This window comes from Rana temporaria, chromosome 5 (genome assembly GCF_905171775.1).
Source record: "Rana temporaria chromosome 5, aRanTem1.1, whole genome shotgun sequence".
Classification (NCBI taxonomy): Eukaryota; Metazoa; Chordata; class Amphibia; order Anura; family Ranidae; genus Rana; species Rana temporaria.
Window position 1 is genome coordinate 297,181,632 of NC_053493.1, and position 21,894 is coordinate 297,203,525.

The 21,894-nt window shown below is 42.3% G+C and overlaps 1 protein-coding gene across 1 annotated transcript in view; it reads right to left on the reverse strand.

Moving 5' to 3' along the window:
* Positions 1–21,894, reverse strand: part of EMILIN2 (elastin microfibril interfacer 2) — an 89,338-nt gene that overhangs the window by 6,349 nt on the left and 61,095 nt on the right. Inside the window, exons 5-8 of the mRNA XM_040354030.1 lie at positions 20,538–20,924; positions 15,421–15,450; positions 12,298–12,333; positions 10,602–10,727 (exon numbers count right to left, since the gene is read on the reverse strand). Of these exons, the coding sequence (XP_040209964.1) occupies positions 10,602–10,727; positions 12,298–12,333; positions 15,421–15,450; positions 20,538–20,924 (579 nt within the window). The remainder of the gene's footprint in view (positions 1–10,601; positions 10,728–12,297; positions 12,334–15,420; positions 15,451–20,537; positions 20,925–21,894) is intronic.

Consider the following 21,894-nt stretch of genomic DNA (forward strand, 5'->3'; position numbering starts at 1 on the left):
TTGCAGGATTCAGTTGAAATTTGAGCCATATATAGCTAGCTTAAAAGGAAAATTATTGGATATAAAAAATAAAAAAACTTACATACTCCGCTGTATTCATGGGACACTGCAGCTGTCCCAAACCGGCTCTAAGACTGAGAGCTGAGCTATCACCTGACCACTGATCAGTCAGCTCTCAATCTACTTGCAGTGGAGAGTAGGGACTGGAAGTCTCTGTATGCTGCTTTGCCCCTGCAGTGTTCACTAGTTGAAAAGGGGGTGGGCATGGCTGGAATCGGTTTACACTGAAAGGTTAAACCCATTGTCAATCAAGCATATAGGTGGATCCCGAAGATATTGTCAGGATTCTTTCTCATCTTGATCAAGGCTCTGCCAAGTTAGCTGTCAACAACCCATTTTCAACTGACTCTGGGATAAAGATAAGGAGTCTGACCGTGGTCACTTGAATAAAAAGTTAAAAGGACATCTCCACGGATGGTCATGCTGGCTTTTTTACTAGCTACCATCAGTTTTTTTTTGCAGGTTTTTTTCCCCCACTGATATATTCCTGCTTTTCCCCTCACTTCTGTCTCCTTGTTCAAATTGAACAGAAAGAGAGAAAAATCTTACCAGTGGAGACATGTACAGCACTATGGCAGTTGCAGTTCAAACAGAAGCAGCTTTCTTGGTTGTAAAGGATAGGAGGGTTCAATTCCTCTTTAAAGAGGAGTTCAGCCTGTATTTAAAAAATGAAAAGTCAGCAACTACAAATACTGTAGCTACTGACTGTTAATAGAAGGACACTTACCTTGTCAGGGAGCCTGCGAAGTTAGCACCCAAAGTCGACCCGTCCATTCGGGTGCAGGCGCTGCCATCCTTACTAAGGTAAACAGGAAGTGAAGCCTTGCAGCTTCACTGCCCTTTTCCTACTGCACATTTGCGAGTCACGCAGTGCTTTCTGAATGGTCTCGTCACCTTCTGGGACACACACAGGTCCCAGAAGGCGACAAGGGGAAGGAGGAGTGAACCGCCGAAGTGACGTACCTCGCCGCAGCACTGTGGGACAGAAGTCCTGAATGAAGTACAAAAAAGGTATGAAAACCTTCACAGCCTGTTTCTTACTTTGCATGCGTGGATAATGCTGCGCTTTCTGAATGGTTCTGCTGTCTTCTGGGACCTGTGTGCGTCTCCCGGGACCTGTGTGCGTCTCCCAGAAGGCTGTGGGGCAGGAGGAGGGACCATAAATGATGTAGGTCGCCACAGCACTCTTACATGGAAGTGGGAGTGAGTACCTGTTTTTGACAGGTATCCGCTCCCCCTCCCCATCCAAAGGTGCCAAATGTGGTACCAGAGGGGGAGGGAGGAAGCAGATAAGTGAAGCTTCCACTTTTGGGTGGAACTCCGCTTTAAGGCTATCAGCAGATCGGCCTTTACAAACTCAGCAGTGCCTAAAAATGGAGAGCAACTCAGCATGTGCAGAACAGGGTGAGACAGTGTATTACTGGATTTTAAACAGTATAGGGACTTTTTTTTTTTATGTTTTACATACTGTTGTTATACCTACATAAGGGGCCAGCCTGAAGTGATCTAGCAGGACTTAATTTTCTGACAAAAGTTCCACTTTAAATTGATGACTTTCGAATGTATATCTAAAAAACATTATACAGTCTATTGTTCCCCTTTTAATACAAGAGCAGGACTTTCAGGTTAAACAATCTATGATAAAAAAAATAAAAAAATACCAAACCAGATGCACAAAAAAATTCACTTAAAGACTTTTGTGTTCTGCATTTTCTATTGGATAATGCCAGAACCTATAATACTTTATTAATATAAGAGCTCTAAACAACATTTTAGTGTTCCCAAATTCTCACTCAAACTATACATTTGGAAAACATTTAAGCACGGCAAGATCTGTTTTCTTCATTATGGATGCTTTATTCATGTGTGGAAAATCCCTGCATAATATTTTATGGATGCAAGAGAAAATGTACTGTATATAGGATGACAGTACTAGCTATTGGAGTTACTTGTAGTCTTGGCTCAATAATACGCCTGAAATCATTGTCTAGTATAGTGAAAAACGCTACAGGTAGATAGATTGTTGACGAAGGAGATATTTTTTATGTATATATTTGAATGCTGTACCAGCACCAGGTATAAAGGGAAGGCCATATAACTGGCAATACAAAACAAGGTAGACTTCTATGGTAATCTGTACTTTCTTTACTTATAGGTGGTCGTCAGATATACTGTATGTACGCTGGCCATAGATCGTTCAAATCTTGGCTGGTTCCGCAGGGACTGGCAGAGATTCAAACCATCTATTGGCAGGCTAAATGTACCCAAGTCAATCCATCGATTGACTTGGGTACAACCAGCATATTGTATTTTCGGCATTCATTGTGTTCATTGTGCAATTAAACCTCCTCTGACACCACACCTTTTAGCAATGAACCCTATTTATTAAAATTTAAATATCCTTCAAAAATCCATAATTACACCCCCCCCCCCCCCCCAAAGGTAAAAAGTGAAAAATTAGGGAGGCTTTTATGAGCCACATCACCACCACTCTAAAAAACAGAAAAACAAATATATAAAAATGTACAAGGCTTCTGTGAGCCATAATGCCATCTTCTCTACCTAAGGTGAATATATCTCCCTTGGGTCACTCCCTGTCTCCTACACCACATTTCATTAATCATAACTAATCCAGCTACCCCACCTCCTCAGTGTCCACACTTTCCAACCCCTCCCCCCTATGTGTTCTACCACCTCTCTTATTCCCAAACCCCTATATCCTATTGATATAGCTCCCCTTGGGGGACAGTGTTAGATTCCATCATTCAGCAATCCTGTGTATCATTCTACACCCCTACACAGATGAGGAGAAAGGGAGGGGAGAAAAATAGAAATGTCCCCCTCCCAGGGGTACATATGTATCCGAACCCGGATAGCACACGGCTCTATATATTATTTACTCTATCCAATCTCTATGGAGCAGTGTTCCCATCCTGCCCATATTCCCCTAAATTTGTCCTGTTTATATTTAACTGCATGCACCCATCTTTCTGCCTCTCTCTTCCAATCCAGCAAAGTTGGGCATCTGGTCTGTTTCCATGACCTGGGTATTAGTAATTTGGCTGCATTCAATAAATGCGGGGATTCCCCATTAACACTGTCTGTGTTGATGGGGGAAATCTAAACTCGTGGTTGCAGAAAGAAAATCTCACCATCCATGGCCTGTCATAGAGGCAACACAAGAGCTGCAACATCTAAACAATGGATGAATGATATCATACCAGAAATCTGGCCTTTACAAAAGCATCTCATCTCTGTGACAGCAGAACCCACCATTATCACAGGGAAAAATAAGAAATTAGTCAAAAATTGCTACTTAGGCAATAAGCCCCATTGTTGCAGGCCTGCGGTTACTCAAAAGCTTCCCTAGACTTGTTCATTCCCAAGCGACATGTACTTATCTTTCCTTCTCTACTGCTACATTCAGTGACAAGAGACAAATGAAATGCCCAGTACATTATGGAGGAGCATGTGACTCACTTTGTGTGTTGAGCCAAACAATGCTGTCACACAGAGGTCATAGCATTGTGTAAGCTACAACTCTGGCAACTCATACCTTACATAGTTCTTTTCTTTTGCTTCCAGCAAAATAATGGAACAACTGTATGTATCTATAAAGAGCATGGGAAAAGCACAGATTCACCTAAAAAAAAATGTAGACAAACAGAAATGTACTGGTTGCTGTTTTGAGAGTATCTCCCTAGATGAGTAACACACATATCTTTGCAACCCATGTAACTGTTAGAGGTTTCATCACTTCTATAATACAAAGATTTAATTGATTAGAAAACAGAGTCTAGAGTCTTATCTTGTGACTACTCTTTCAATACTGTGTTTTAAAGATGGCAGAACCTCACATGGTTTGCCTGCGTGTTAGAACTTATGAATAGTAGATTAGTAGAAATGTGTTGAGAATGTTCTTTTGACAGCTGTGACCACAGCTATATTAAATGAACAGAGGAATGACTGAGAAAAGGACACAGCTTTTATCTGATGTTTTCCTCGTTTTCGCTGGGCCTTTTTTTTATGCCGTCTTTCTCTATCTTATGCATTTGAACTCACTTTACATTCTTGCTTTGCAAAAAGTCACGACGGAGAATCTAAAAGACATCTGCGTGCTCATAAATTTAAGATGCCCAAAGATATTAGATGACAGTCTCTCAAACTTGCTTTGTTTGGCCAATCATGTCTATGGGGCAGCACACAGAGCCTGAACATGCATTTTCGCAAAACAAAATAATCAAGCTGGTTAGAAACTATTGATTTTCCTGGCACCATAAGTTTCTCTCACTGTTCCACCATCCTAATCAATTATGCCAAGTATGCCATCTCTTCAGATTGCTGTGCAGCAATTGTGGCTCCCATGCGCATGCCCAGGAGTGACATTATTGTAGCTTCGAGAATTCAAACAGCCAGAACCCAGAAGGAAGACTGGGGGAAGATAGAAACCCTGTCAACAGTGACAGTGCACCACTGGAGGGCTTCATTATATAGGTAATTCTTTCATAACATGCTAGTATGGGAAGCATACTAGCACCCAGTGGCGGTTCGTCCATAGAGGGCGCTGGAGCGCCGCCCCCTCTGGCTCTCACCGCCACTGAGTCAAATAACATAGATTCATGCATTGCACGAATCTATGTTATTTTCGCCGCTGCAGCTGTTATTCAGATGGTCGGCGCTCAATTTCCGGCCATCTGAATAACGCCAGCTGGTTGGCTGTAGGGAAATGTCTATCAAAGCCAGCGGCTCTGATAGGCTTTCCCAATACAGCCCGGAAGCTTATTCTCGGAGCGCACAGACTGTACGCCCCTTGAATAAGATGACAGGCGTCTCAGCCAATCAGGTTGGCCGGTTCTGGCTACCAGTAACCTGATTGGCTGAGACGCCTGTCAGTCATCGAGGGCGGGAGAAGACATCGTGGGACGTGGATGCCTAAAACCAGTAAGGTAAGTGCCGGGCGGAGGGGGAAGAAAGCAATTTACAGGGCATAGTGGGGACAATTGGCACAGTGGTGACCATTAAAGGGCACAGTGGTGACAATGTATGGCACAGTGGCTGCGTTTAATGGCATGGCACAGTGGTGACAATGGATGGCACAGTGGCTGCGTTTAATGGCATGGCACAGTGGTGACAATGCATGGCACAGTAGCTGCGTTTAATGGCATGGCACAGTGGTGACAATGGATGGCACAGTGACTGCGTTTAATGGCATGGCACAGTGGTGACAATGTATGGCACAGTGGCTGCGTTTAATGGCATGGCACAGTGGTGACAATGCATGGCACAGTGGTGACAATGGATGGCACAGAAGCTGCGTTTAATGGCATGGCACAGTGGTGACAATGGATGGCACAGTGACTGCGTTTAATGGCATGGCACAGTGGTGACAATGGATGGCACAGTGACTGCGTTTAATGGCATGGCACAGTGGTGACAATGTATGGCACAGTGGCTGCGTTTAATGGCATGGCACAGTGGTGACAATGCATGGCACAGTGGTGACAATGGATGGCACAGTAGCTGCGTTTAATGGCATGGCACAGTGGTGACAATGGATGGCACAGTGACTGCGTTTAATGGCATGGCACAGTGGTGACAATGTATGGCACAGTGGCTGCGTTTAATGGCATGGCACAGTGGTGCGAATTGATGGCACAGTGACTGCATTTGACGGCATGGCACAGTGACTGCGTTTAATGGCATGGCACAGTGGTGCGAATTGATGGCACAGTGGCTGCATTTGATGGCATGGCACAGTGGTGCAAATTGATGGCACAGTGGCTGCGTTTGATGGCATGTAACAGTGGCTGCGTTTGATGGCATGTAACAGTGGCTGCGTTTGGGCACAGTGAGACTGCAATTTTTTTTTTCCTTTGCGCCCCCCCAAAAATTTTGAGCACCAGCCGCCACTGCTAGCACCCTATGACATTACCCTGCAGGGGGCCCAGATTTTTTTTCAGGATTTACTACTGCCAAAACCTCTTGAGGATGACAGTAGTACACTTACTTTTGTTCTCCTGTGACCCAGGTCAGCCAATAGTGGGCTATTGTCAGCTATCAGTTGACATAGCAGAGAAGCTCCAGGCTCTCAATGGATTCTGACAATATTGCCGGGATCCACCAGGCTGTCTGACTAACAGCTGTCTCTGGCTCTCCGATCTAGTGAGTTCATTTTGGTGAGAGTGGTGAAGGATTCACACACAGCGGTGGAGTACTTATTTCTTTTTACAAATTGAACTTTTTTTTTTTTTTACACAATACACCCCTACACATGTGCAGATGAGGAGAAAGGGAGGGGAAAAAATTGAAATGTCCCCCTCCCAGGGGTACTTATGTATTCAAACCCGGATAGCACACGGCTCTATATATTATTTACTCTATCCAATCTCTATGGAGTAATGTTCCCATCCTGCCCATATTCCCCTGAATTTATCCTGTTTATCTTTAACTGCATGCACCCATCTTTCCACCTCCTTTATTAGGCGGACCTCTCTCTTCCAATCCAGCCACAGTTATAGTCCCACTATAACTGTGGGACAGCTGCAGCATCTGGTGATATGACGCAGCTCTTAAAAATATGTGTTGCTGCTTTAACCTTTATCTACTAAACAAATACAAACATCAGCATTAATAACTTGCTACTGCTACTGGGAGGCAGTGGTGGTGAAAGAGGTGCAATAGCCAGCCAACGTCTCTGAACAGCAATCACGTTACTAGCACCTGGCTGCAAAACAAATGTAAACACCAAAAACTGTCAACCAAAGGCACAGTACACACGGATCAATGAGGTGTTTTTTTCACATGAATATATTTTTACAAACGTAGTGTTCGCTTCAAATGGGGAACTAGCGACTATTACTGCGCCATGTTTCTGACCTATGTGTATATGTTTCTGACCTAGACACAGATAATTCAATCTTCCCCTCCAGGACTCACTGGCACCCTCAGACTGTGGAGGTGGTGGCTTACTCAGGCTCTCAGAAGCACGCTGAGAGGCTGAGCCAGCTGCCAGTCAGCCATCTGGGCGGATCCCAACCATTACGGACCATTACTGCCAGGATCCCTGCAGAGCCTGGACTGGCTCTGTGACATTAGCCAACAACAGGCTTTAAAGGATCACTAAAGGAATTTATTTTTTTAGCTAAATAGCTTCCTTTACCTTACTGCAGTACTGGTTTCATGTCCTTATTGTTCGTTTTTGCTTTGAAGTAGCTGTAATTCTGCTGTGATCTTCACACTTCCTGGTTGTCTGGCTCCTTATAACCATTGTACTGGGAGCTTTTCACGGTGTGTCTAAAACTCCTCAGAACCAATCCGATTCATTTTAAAAACAAAACACTGCCCTGGATTTGTTTGTTTTTGTTCTGTGGGTCTCTTTACTTCACATAAACATGAAACCAGTTTAAAACCGAAAGTGAAACTAGAGGCACATTATATGATTGAATTTAATCTATTTTTAATCATTTTTAAAAGGATTCAGTTAACTTTTATGTCTCTATACCCTGTAAACAGTCATTTCAGCAAAAACATGTTTTTCCTTTAGTGACCCTTTAACCAGGAGCCAGAACTAAGTGAACTCCTTTGACCTACAGGAGAAGTATGGTCAAAAGAGCTTTAGCCATACTTTTCCTTTAAATTAAAACTGTCACAGTGTAAAAACATACAAGTATAAGATATCCAGAATCAGAACTCCTGATATGCATGCATTTTCTAGGTCCGTGCCTCAAAAAATAATAAAATTCCGTAAAGGTTTCCGAATCTTGCAATATTAGTAACTTGACCAATATGTTAGGTTTATTAAATAAAGTGGTGCAAAAAACACAGCTCAAACCGACCCAGTGCTTCAGATGTGGAGATGGGTGTGTATGGCCTCAGCCAGTGCTGCTCCGGCCATTCCACCTGACATGTTTTGCCCTGTCTACTGGGGCTTGGTAACAGAGGTTTTGAGCAGCGTCTTATCCCACGTATGCCCACACTTTTGAATTAGTATCTGAAGTCCATTCCCGCTTTCTAAATACCGGTAGAGACACCTGTTATCCTCCAGCTTTGAACAGCGCTCCAAGTTTACATGTGCAAAAAACACTGATGCCATGTAAAGTGTGGTCAGTTACAGTAACCATATTTCAGTTTGCTGTAGTCAAATCAACTATGTAAACCAGGTAAACCTGTACTCCATTTATAACCATTACAGCACCCTGAAACGTGTTAGCAAGCACCCCAAGGTGCATATGTCTACCTTTACCATGTTAAGCCGCTGTTCCAATCCAAAAATAAGTACTTTGGTGTATGGGGTACAAGAGAAACCCTCCCCTGTCTCCCATAATCTGCCAAGCCAAAGCGTTATCACATGGGATGTAAGATTAAGCTAATAAATTCTAGAGTGTACAAATCTAGTTTAGGAGATCATTTCTAAATTTGTTGCTATGGGATAAAGGCCTTTGTACATCATATCTTCATCATATCATCCAACTGCCAGTGCCGATTTTTCCTCCACAGAAGAGTCATTCATATTTATTCAGTATTCTAAATTAATAAAAAGGCACAAGTTATACATACTGTATATCGGCAGAGTCAGATGGAATGCAGTGGCATAATCAATGACTCATGCTCAAATGTCTTAAGTGTTCCAGCATGGTAAACTCCCACTATCACCAGATGAGGTAAGAATGACTTATACTTTTTTATTTTTTTTTACTTCTTAGTTTCTTATAGACTGTATAGGAAAATACTCCCACTGATAGGCCCCTATGGTAACACTTAGAACCACAGGCAAGGGTTAGTTATTTGTTCTCCTAGTGAAGTTACAACTTCCATGATCCATAATAGATTTTACATTCCCTTCACACTGCAGGATGTGCATGCAAGACTTTTCCCTGTTAAAATGCTTTTGCCATTGGACACTTTCATATGTACACAGACCATTTAATACAGGTCACCTCTAAAACACACATGAATGCATGCCGACCCCAAAAAATGCAGCCAAAGGGTGATTTATGGTTAGGATTATCTGCAGCCTCAAACCACTCACATGCTGCATGTTGTTGTCATTAAAGACATGTGGCAGAAACCATATACTTAATGTGTTCCATAAATGTGACATTAAAGGCAACATGTTTTCTCTGGCTACTAGAACTCCAATGCTAGTTAGGATTGATGTTGAACCACACCGAGAGGGGGGGGGGACTTGTAATGGTTAACGAGCCTTAGAGTCAATAAAATATACCACAATAAGAAATAACTTTAACCATTTCATAGGTTTCACCTGAAAACTATATAGCTTTCTTGAAAATAAAAAGCATACAAGTAAAATAACAGCTCAACCATACTCGTACAAACTCAGATAATTTTACAAACAAATGTAAGATTTAAGGGGTATCTATAACTAAAGTTTTTTGTTTTTTTTTACGTTTTGGATATGGTAGGGAAGAATTAGAACCCCTAGAACCCATATCCGTTTTTACTGCTGTCTGGGGCTCCGTTAGAGAGACTTCTTACATGCGTTCGGGGGACAACCTTTTTAGCATAAAGGAAGTGAAAAATTTTGCAACAGCACAGACAGAAGTATATTTTTAAGTATATTTTTATTTATTTTTTTAAATTAGGAAGGAATGGCTAGAAATCCTATCAACTTTGTATTGTTTATTTCCCTGTTGCAGATGTTCCCTCACTTCCTGTCTGAGGAAAAAAGGCGATCCCAGAAAAGAGAGATAAAGCCTTGGATAGCAGTAAATCTGACACACCCTCTAACCTACCATATTCTATCCAAACCAAGAATTTTTTTTTGGCTATAGATACACTTTAAATTATAAACCAGCAAGCTACATACAATGACAACTTACTAATTTTTTCGAAACTACTACATAAGAATGTAATAACATTTCACTTGCTGATCCAGATTTTTAAATGGACATAATCTTGAGCAATCGAGCCATTTGATGTCATGGCTTCATGCTCAAGAGCCCAGATCATAAAAATGGAAGCAAAAGTAGTTGTATGATGACGGGACACAAAATATGAACAGATCATTAAAATCGCTTCCAAACTTCAACTGGCAAATGAACAGCAACGAATCATTTTACTTTAGATACTATTTAAAACAGCTCACTGCCGGCTGATGTCACTCACCTAGTCCAGGCCCTGGAGAGATCTCTACTTTAAAATGTTGGGATCCACCCAGATGCTTGGACCAGCACTGAGAGCCTGAGACAGCCATTACTGCCCCTTCCACAGCCTGGTGCTTCATTGAGCGCTGGAGGGGCAGTGCTTACTGATGACTGAGAAGTTGGAACTGAGCAGTATTTGATCACTTAGTTCATGGTGTAGAGACGGCGAGGGACAGATGCAAAATCGGATCAGTGCGGCATCCACCATGGTGAGTACAAATGTTTGTTTCTTTTTAATCCCAAACTTATCTTTTAATTTTATTATTTAGTAAAATGACAATAGTAGTAAAAAGTTTGTATCTGCTATACTTATACAGTAAATGTGTAATTACTGTCTAAATGTCTAATACAGTAGGAACACAAGTTAAGACACGTTACCTGTAGTAGGGTTATAATGATCTACATCATTAACCAACACATGGTTAAAGGGAATGATTCCAACATCAAAAGAGTGCCTAGTTAGTCCAGCAGAAAATGATATTAGAGCTGCCATAGCAGTAACTCCTAGAAGAAATAAAACACGTAAAATCAGAACAAAGATCGCAAACGTATTCTCATTACTGTACATTTTACTTCAAAATAGATTATTTATATGATACCATAGGTCCCTACTGTTCATTGACTAGATTATGTAAAGCATATGGTAACCCAAAAAAGAAAAGAAAAAAGGATCCTGCTCCTTTAAAGCATGTTATATGACACTGTGGGGTTGATTTACTAAAGGAAAATAGACTGTGCACTCTGCAAGATCAGTTGCTCCGGAGCTTAGTAAATGAGCAGAAGCTCTGCTGACTTCCATCATCCAATCATTGCAAGAAGAAATTTTTTTTTTTTTTCATTTATGCGATTGGATATTCTTTGCAAAGTGAAGCTTTACCTCATTTACCAAGCTCTGGTGCAAATGCACTTTGCAAATTGCACAGTCTATTTGCAATTAGTAAATCACCCCCAGTGCTTATCCTGTGTCATTTGGACCCCTGTAACACCTAAAAAAACTTGGCTGATCCTGTGAGTTTCTCTCCACCCCAATGTAAACTGACCACGGTAATCATGGCTGCTGAGCCCTGACACCGTGGTCAGTTTGCGTGCCTCCGGCAGCCGCAGCCCTACTGTCTCTCGTGTCCTCCTCCCCCTCCCTGCCTGTCGGCTCCTGTGTCGGGTCTTACCCCGCGCCCCCTGCTGCTGCTGTAATAACATGATTTATTGTATATAATCTATCATTTCTTATAAGGATATATCCCCCTGTGTGTGTGTGCTGTATAAAAAAAAGCTGTATATAACTTATTTGTGAGTGCTGATCAGTGGTCATGTGACGCGCCGCATCTCTCCGGCACTCGCCGTCTCCTCTCCTCCTCCAGACTGACATCAGCGGGGGAGTCTCAGCCCCTCCTGCTGAATCCGAGAGATGGAGTGAGGAGAAATGTGGCGTGTCACGTGACTGCTGATCAGCGCTCACAGATAAGGTGTATACGGCTTTTTTTTTTTTATATACAGCACACACACAGTAAATCATGTGAGTTAACAAACCCTTTAACAGAATAATGGCATCTTTGTATTAAAACAAAATGTATATCATTTTCTCATAATGGCATCACTTTGGACACCTGTAAGTCTTGCGGGACAAGGAAAGCCAAGGGAAACCCCAGGCATGGTTTTTATAGGACTTCACAGGAACCTGAAAATGGCTTTATTAACATCAAGCAGAAAGGGGCAAAGGTTATATTTGCAAACTTTATTGCTTTGCTTTAGTATACTAAAGGAGACAAGTTTTATTGTCCCTTTATTATTTCCATTTTGAAAAAAAAGGATATTTGCTAAGGTCACCAAGAGGTGAGCTTTGACTTGCATACTATCAGGTCTTCTTCTGGTGCAGACGGAAGGAAGGATGGAAGGAGTCTCTGCTAAATTCTGGCAAGAATATATGGCTAAACCCAATTTTTTAAAATATTGACAGCTCATGTATCTTTTATTATATCTATTTACAATAGGATGGGCTTATCTATTCGATAATACCAATGTTTCCAAAACTGTTTTCTCGATAAAATTATATATTATATATATGAATATTAATTACCTATAGATTCTGGAAAGATTTCTACTGTTGTAGGAGCTGAAAAAGAAATAGAAAAGTCATTATATTTTATTTGGTATTATGAGAAGTTACCCAATATCTGCATTCATTTTAGCAATTGACTGTTTTTAACATTTATTTGTAATTTAAATCTAATTACAGTATATTGTACCCATGAAATAAAGTAATGGATTTCCAATTAACTGATCCCATTTACTGTACATACTCACTCACATCCTAATGATATACAGTGCAGTGATACTTTATTACATAGTCAATAAACAATACATCATATAAGTGATAAAGAGCAATTAAGACCAATAATATGAATTTCTGTAAAAATTGTAATTAAATAATTTAAGTATAATGAAAACATTTCCCCATCCTTCCCTCCCAGGATTACTTTGACCCTGAAGTTGAATTTTAAGAAGAGTGAATTCTGATTGGTTGATCTGTGTAAGAATTCTTTATTGAACAAGATTAGTTAGCTTAATCTTTATCTATCTTCTAAATGTATGAAACTGTTATTGATATGCACTCACAATAAACAAGCACATCAAACAGATATTATATCACCTTGAAGTATTTAGGATACCAAGGATATTTTATTATCTGTAAGAATATGGCCCCTTTGCTGTAACCCAGTGTTTCTCAATTCCAGTCCTCAGGCCCCCCCAACAGGTCAGGTTTTCAGGATTTCCATTATTTTGCACAGGTGATTTTATCAGTTTCACTGCCTTAGTAATCACCACAGCCTTTTCATCTCAGGGAAATCCTGAAAACCTGACCTGTTGGGGGGGCCTGAGGACTGGAATTGAGAAACACTGCTGTAACCTAATAGTGAGTGTAGCTTACATAGACATATGAAAATTGGTCAGATTTGGGCATTCTGATTGGTAGGCGTGCTATTGCAAGTTGGAAAATTAGATAGGAACAGAACTGTATCCGTTTAATGCTTTAAACCAGTGTTTCTCGACCTTTTTTCAGCAGAACTTCTTCTGTTTCACGCCAACCAGAAAAATCAACCCGCAACAACATGGACGCCCCCGCCCATTCTGGGTCAATCCATCACACCTAGCGCCAAAGTCAAAAGTCTCTGAGTCATTTTTGACACCTACATGACAATGGATGCACAAATAGGGTCAGTGGTCAGCGGATCGCACCATCTGCTGCGCCTACTACGCAGATTCACCCCCTTTATTCCGAAAGAAGACGTTGCAGTCGTGGTGGGAACAATTATCAATTCCAGACTGGACTATGCAAATGCCCTCTATCTCGGACTCCCCAAATACCAAATCGCTCGTCTGCAAGTCGTTCAAAATACGGCCGCTCGACTTGTGACTGGCAAAAAAACATGGGAATCAATCTCACCTTCACTGAGATCCCTTCATTGGCTGCCAGTAAAAGACAGAATCACTTTCAAGACACTCTGTCTAATGCATAAGTGCATTCATGGAAACGCCCCCCAATATCTATGCGAAAAAATAAAAGCTCATAACCCCAATCGTATTCTACGATCCACCAATCAAAACCTTGTCCAGATACCCAAAGCCAGATACAAGTCCAAAGGAGATCGAAGGTTTGCAGTCCAGGGACCTCGACTGTGGAATGCCTACCACCACTCGATTGAAAACCACTTGACCTCTTGACCTTCAGGAGAAAGATTAAAACTCATCTCTTCTAAGGTCAAGGGGTTGCACTCACAGAATGGATTCAGCGCTCAGAGGCGATTCAGTTCGCATGTGTTGCGCTATATACGTTTTTCACTCACTCACTCAGAGGCACCCTTAAAAATGGACAATCTCAAGGCATCCCATTCTAAAATGTAAAAACTATTCTAATGCCACGTACACATGATGAGAAAAATGCAATTTTTTTAATTGGTCATGAAAAACGGTCGTGTAAATGTATTTCTCGACGAGAAAAATGGCCGATTTTTTTTTAGAACCTGCTCTATTTTTTATCGTCGTTTTTCACGTCGTGTGTACGCTTTTACAAGGGGGAAAAAACATGCATGCTCAGAAGCAAGTTATGTGATGGGAGCGCTTGTTCTGGTAAAACTAGCGTTTGTAATGGAGATAGTACATTCGTCACGCTGTAACAGACTGAAAAGCACGAAGTCTGAAAAGCGTGAATTGTCTCTCACCAAACTTTTACTAACATGCGGCAACACGAAATAAGCAAAAGCAGCCCAAAAGGTGGCGCCATTCTAATGGAACTTCCCCTTTACAGTGCCGTCGTACATGTTGTTGTACGTCACCGCACTTTGCTTGAGCATTTTTTTTCACGAACATCTGTATGCAAGGCAGGCTTGAGAGGAATCACGACAAATCACGTTTAGAAAAACGTTGTTTTTTTGCAGGACATGAATACCGGTCATTGTGTTATGCCCCGTACACAACATTCGGAATTTCCGATGGCCTAAAATCCGATTGAATTTTTAGTCGGAATTCCATTTAAGCTGTCTTGGATATACACTGTCAGACCAAAATTCCGACACTACGACGAGCCGAGAAAAATGAAGTTCAATGCTTCCGAGCATGCTTCGATTGGATTCTGAGCATGCATGGGTTTTTTCTCCGTCGGAGTTGCACACAGACGATAGGAATTTCCTATAGTTTTTTTTCCCATCGGAAAAAAAATAAAACATGTTCTATTTCTAAACACCAATTGAAAAAAGTCCAATGGGGCCCACACACGATCGGAATTTCCGATGAAAAAAAGCGCATTTTGTTTCTGAGTGGGTGCTATAAATAGATTAGCAGAGAGCTAGTCTATTCACAGCACATTCCTTTCTTCCTCTGCCTTTCCTCCAATCAGCTGTCACACAGTGTATGCCAAGACTTAACTCCCAGTGATGAACAGGAAGAGAAAATTCTAACACCATCTGAACTTTCTAAAGAATATAGCAAGCTATAGACAAAGATATGTAAAAAATATGTAGGGTTTTCATCTCTGTGTATCATCTGAGACTGTTCACTTCACTGGGTATATGTGAGGGTTTACATCAACTTTAATATCATTTGGAGATTGTTTCCTATGTACGGCCCGCTTAATGCTGGTGACTGACAATTTAAATATAAAGCTATTGTAGTGTACATCTCTTCACTCAAAGAGTGAAATTACCTTTAGGTTCTTTTGATGGCTTGGGGTATCCTGCAAAACAAAGACATTTGTTAGAACTAAAGGAAACTACTAGCAACTGTACCAGATCATGTATGAAAAAAAAGGAAAAATCATTATGTACCATGGACAAAAGCCTTAGTATGCAGCACGCACAGAACAGAATCTGAACTATGAATCTAAATCCGTCTCTAACAATGGGGTTATAGCATATTGTATAACTTAAACTAAAGTTATCCATGCACATCATTTTCTCAAGCTCAAGTTTGTTGTGCTACTTGGATGAATGCAACCATTTAGAGGCTGCTTAATAAAGAATGTCAGGACTTAGAAACATGTGGCTTTCACAATGTTCTTTAACTTCATGTGTAGATAAATAGGTTCAATACACTTGGTTCCGATTACTCACACATAGCACTATTCCATGACAAAAAAGGGATTTAATGATTTGCTATGAAGCTTCTTGTATTAACCCATTATAACTTATGTTGGGATTGTTCTGCTTGAGAAAAACAAATTAAATCAGTACAAAGCTGATGTTAAATTTTCTCTCTTTTCTTTACAAAAATAAGCAGAAATAAAAAGTATGTAATGATCAATACCACATTTATGCACATCTTGCAGCCCAAATGGAATACTCCAAGAATGTTGCTAGATGAGGCCTAGTCATTACTTCTCATCTACTTCATCACAGAATTGAGTTTTGAAACCCTCAGCTCATAGCTACATCATAGGAGAGAGGGAGAGCAGGTTTATATCAGAGAAAAGCTCACTGTGATGGTGGAGGTGAGCAGCAACAACTAGGCCTCACTTAGTAACGTCACCGTGGCATTCTATTCAGGCTTGTATAGGGGGCATGTAAATGACCTACCCGACACCTATAGCAAGGGCTTCATTCAAATATAGTCAGAGCGACACAGTTTGTTTTTATCTGTAAACATCCCTTAAGCACCGTACACACGGGCCAGATGTTGGGCGGTATTGGCCGGTTTAACAGAAACTGGACGACATTCAGCCAGTGTGTACTGCAGCCAGTCAGACAGAATCTGGCCATTCGGCTGACTTCTGTTGAAGGGGCATGGCCAAAAAAGATCTGCCAACTACCTTCCGATCAGCACTCTCAGTCAATGGCTGAGAGCTCTGAATGGAGTGTCCTGGCTGGGGGGGGGGGGATCCCCCTGTCAGAACACAATATAAAAGCAGGGAAGATTGTTAGTACAGCGGCTCTGAGCTGAGCTGTCAGTTTCTTTTCATTCCCGCTGGGTTGATCAAAAAATAAAGAAATAGCAGCGTGTACTAGGCTTTAGCTGCATAGGCAGTTTTTTTTTAAATATGAACTAACCCTTTAAAACAATGATCCTATAATCATTGGTTGCACTTTAACTCCCCCACATTAAAAAAAACAAAAAGTATCTGTATGTAGCGCCCTGCTCCTGATGACCAGGCGCTATGTTAAATTTAGTGGGTGTCTGAGCTGATGATTGATACCAAATCAGCCTCTGTTCTGGCAGTGGCTGTGCTTGGAGGGATTTTTCCACTGTTGCCTGTAGGTGGCGATACCACCATCGGCCAATGTTGGAATTCAGGCAGACAGGCTACGGTGAATTGGGTGTCTTTTCCCGGGAGCAGCCCAGTGGGAGTGGTCTTCCCACTGGGCATGCTGGGGAAGGATACTTAAGGGACAGATGTCATGTTGTGAGGGGCTCCGCCTCAAGGCCCTCCTGGCTCGTGGTCCTTGATGGTCGTTTAGCCTCGGGGTCTAGTTGGCCCGAGGCTGTACTTCTACCAAGTAGGCACAGCCATCCTGACTGGGGCCTATGATTTCAAGTGATCCTGAGCTGTCTGTCTCACGAGAGGAAACTACTTAATGGAGAAAACCAGGGGAGGACCTGCCCAGGCTGGGACCAAGTGGAAGGCTGATGTCTCGGGATAGGCCTGGTGACTCTATTAACCCTCCTGGCGGTATTCCCGAGTCTGGCTCGGGGTAAGATTTTTATACCAAAAGCGGTATCCCCGAGCCAGACTCGGATTAGCCGCGCTGCAGCCAGAGACAAAGTTACTTACCTTGTCCCTGGATCGAGCGATGCCGCCGCGCTGTGTGAGCGAGCGGGTCCTCGCTCGATTCACACAGTGTCCCTCTGTGCCGCCGATCTCCGTTCCCTGCGATGTTACGATGCACGGGGGTGGAGAACGGCGCCAAATTCAAAAAAGTAAACAAAAACATTACATACAGTATACTGTAATCTTATAGATTACAGTACTGTGTGTAAAAAATACACACCCCCTTTGTCCCTAGTGATCTGCCCAGTGTTCTGCATGTACTTTTGTACAATAAAAACTGTTCTTTAAAAACTGTTCTTTCTGCCTGCAACCAAAAGTGTCCCTAAATGTCAAAAGTGGTTTTAGAGCAGCTAGAAAACAGCGATAATAAATTATAATCACTTGCAGAAATGAGCGATAGCGTTTTGTGGGGAAATTCGTCATAAAAAAAATAAAAGTAATGACAGCGACAATTCTGCAACGGAGTAAATTTCAGTGATTTTGAGTTGATTACATTATTGAATAATTTTTATTATAATTATATTATTATTTGTTATAATTATTTATTATATTATAATTTATCTTTTGTTTTTCAATCTTTTTCATACCTGGGATGCCTACTAGACTCTTGCTTGGTCAGATTTAAGTGAATTATTCCTAAGAATTACAGGTCTACAGTATAAAACGCCAAATTTCCTTGCAAAATAATGGTACCGCTTTCAGCACCTAAAATCTGAAATAATCATACTGCCAGGGAGGTTAAGGGATGATCTACAGTTTCGCCGGGTCGGCTTAAAGGCTCTAGAACTGTATGGCTGGAAATTCGAGTACCAAATTCTATGGCAGAGGATTCCGGACTGTTCACTTTTGCTTGTGTAGTACTACCCCCAAAGGAGCTGCTGGTTTGTTTTGGGTGGCACGTTACCTCTATCTTCCCGCCATCTAGGGTACTGGATAAGAGCTGTAATAAAGTCAATGTCCACTTGACAGGTGTCTTTTCTGTGCTTTTACTACCCAATGGGGTAAAAATGGTAAATAGTAGAAAGGTGAAGTGATAGAAGGAATGGAAGGTGACAAATTCAGGTGTAACTGATTCTTGGAAACAGTCCTGCTTCCAACAACAACTTTCTTCGCCACTCTAGCCAGAGTGGGTGTAGCGCATCTGTATAGGCCTCTCTCACCAGTCTAGCAGCCAGAGTGTCACTTGGAACTTTAGGGCGAAGTCTCTGCCACAGACCCTCCTAAAAGGTGGAGATAGTTTTGGTCCAAAATCCTTCTCAACTGTATTCAGCACCCGGATCTCCTTCACACAGCCTTGATTATGTCAGGAACTGATAGGCGACCACCGTCCAGCCTCTCAGATATGAAGTGTCCTTCGATGAGCAAATAGGCCTCTCCTGTGACACCAGCCTCGTGCTCGGTATCCCCCAGACAGGTTCTCCATCGATCAGCTTCCTCCCATGGGACAGACAGCCCAGGACCACTTGCAAGTTGCAGACTCAGTCTACCTACTGAGTCTACAAGGTAGATTAATGCTCCGGACCAACGTGGTCCCGGAGCCAGGAACACTGCAACACACACACCCCGGCCAGGAGGGCCACACATGGGGGTGGTTGGACGACTGCCCAGGTGGATGGGGGCAAGGCGACGACCCTTAACCAACGGCGTCTGCCCCCTAAATACCCCTCCCCAGTATGCACAGCGAGGCGATCAACCCTCCTGATTAGCTGCCGAGGAAAAGTATCCACATGACCCTGATTCTACTGCTGCCACCTACCGCCTGGGGGGCCTGAAGTCCCCAGACAGCAGGATAGGCACACAGTACAGCCAGAGCTGGAACAGAGGCCTTAAATTTAGCCAAATAAACATGGTCAGAGGCAACTAACTCTCTGACCCCCCCTAAATTTACCGCAGCACCTGCTATGAAAAGTAGCCAGGCGCTAAACTTGCAGAGACTTTTACTGATCATTGTTCGTGCATCATTCCGGCTGCTAGGCCAAGTGAGAGGGGCCTATCCGGGTGAGCAATACTAACTCGAGAGGAAGTGGTGAGTGACCTTTTTGGGACTTAGAAGTTTTCCCCAGTGATCTGTACTATGTGCCTGAACCTTCCCCTGCTCCTCCATCCTTCTACTTTCTTGTAAGTTATGAGAAAAATAAAACCTAACAGCTAAAGGTTACAACTTATGTGGACATTGGGGTTCTTTACAGACTTTCTTCCCCTAGACAACGAATGTTGAGGCAACGTGCAAGGCCCAAATCTAATCCAGCAGCTCCTACGGGGGTAGTGCTACATGCCATTTAATGTGCTTATATTCTCAGTGTCTTTAAGTGTATTTACTTTTGTCATAATACTGATTTGTAAAATGGGTGAAGGATAACTTAGCTTTATATCTTGTGATCTTGCCAGTAACACACTTTATGTCCTGGGGGTGACAACCTTTGCTGTACCTATTAAGAAGCATTGTCACCCTAGGACAGAACTAAAGAACACCTTCAATTCTCCTAATTTCTATTTAATGATGAGGAGGGGTTGCGGTTCACAGAAGATAGCTGGAAAAGCTGACAGCATTGTTTGAGATTTCTGTTCAGTGCACAAATATTTACAAGGGCACTGGAACTCTGAAAGAATCAACCAACATGTTTCTGTACTTCCAGGAAATGTGCTTTGCCATAAAAAAATAAAAATAAAATCTATTGCAGCCACCACATCTAAAGACTGGTAAGCTGTAAATTTAGTTCTTGCATTTTGATATTCTTTTATTTAGCAACCAGCAAAAAAGATAATCAACTGACACATTATCATGTGCTGGCAAAGCTACAGTTGGAAAACAGCTGATGTAGTATCAAGGTGGTGTACAAACCCTAAGCTCTCCCCCTAATATCCCATTGGATTTTATTTTGGCCAGAACCAAATTCCAGATGCAGGTTTTCATACTCAAAAGCTAAAACTCTATTTACCTGTATGGTCTGATAATAAAATGCAGCTGTCACATTTTCATGTACTACTTTATCTGCTTTAAATGATTACCAGTCCCAAGTATTTTGACAACATAAGACTGTATTTTACACTGAATTTACCGGGTGCTCCAGCAAAGCCTTTAGACATCTCCATTTCTTTCTGTCCATCGGCACCTTGAGGTCTTCCCGATCCAGACTGGATGATTCTTCCTGGAGGGCCAGCTTGGCCATGTTCCATAATAATATCACCATTTCTTCCAGGAACAAGAGGTATCACAATAGAGCCAGTTGGGCTTGGTGGCTCTGGTTCGGATGATGGTTGCTCTGGTTTTTTGTCAGTTGGTTTTTGAGGTAGTTGTGGTTCTTTAGGTTGTTTGGGTTGCTCAGGGAGTGAAGGTATGATAGGCACCTGGGGGATTACTGGACGCTGTGGAACTCTGGGTTTCTCTGTTACTCTTGGTGGTGGCTGTGTAGCTTTAACTTGTGTCGTTTTTTCTGGTTCTTTACCTAAGAGGAAGGACAGAAATATTGTTATTTTACTATACTTACAGCAGTGTCTCTCAACCGGGGTTCCGCAGAAACCTAGGGTTCCGCAAAAGGTCCACAGGGGTTCTGCCATGATCTACTGTTCATCACAAGCAGGTGAATAGTAGATCACATCCCCAAAGAGCTGACAGGCTTGCAGAGTGCAGAGGAAAACAACTGACAGCACCTATACCAGCCGACCCTCGCCTCCTATCCATCCCAGGAGCCTGTGTGTGACATCACATGGGAGTGATGAAGAGGAGGGAGGGCGGGAATCAGTGTGCAAGATATGATCATAATCTAGCAGCTTCCCTGAACAAATCTGCATGAGGTAAACTCCTACAGATTCCAGTAGTGTACCCTCCTGGCCCCAATGTACTATGCAGTTCCCTCCTGGCCCCACTGTACTATACAGTTCCCTCTTGCCCTCCCCCCCATAGTGTCCCTTATGCCCCACCTGTACTATACTGTTCCCTCCTGCCCCCCTATACTTTTATCTCCTGGCTACTTTTTCCCCTCATGGCCCCCCCATAATGTTCACCCCCCCCCCACTACTGTTGTCTCCTGGCTCCCCTGTACAGTTCCCTCCCGGCCCCACTATACTGTTCTCTCTCGGCTCCCCTATACGGTTCCATCTCAGCTCTCCTATACTGTTCCTTCCCAGCCCCCCTGCACTGTTGTCTCCTGGTCCCCTTGCACTGTTCCCAAATTCGCTCTTCCATTTCTTTATGGACCTTGGTTTGTGCACAGGTGCGCAGTCATGTTTTAACAGGAAGGGGCCAACCCCAAACCATAATCTCCCTTCTACCATATATTGGCAGATTTTGTACGTTTTTTCACTTACAAAGAACTGATGGGTCTACAATTTGTATAATAGGTGTATTTTAAATGATAGACAGACTATCAACCAAAAATCCAGAAAAAACATGATACAAATGTTATAAATTGAGTT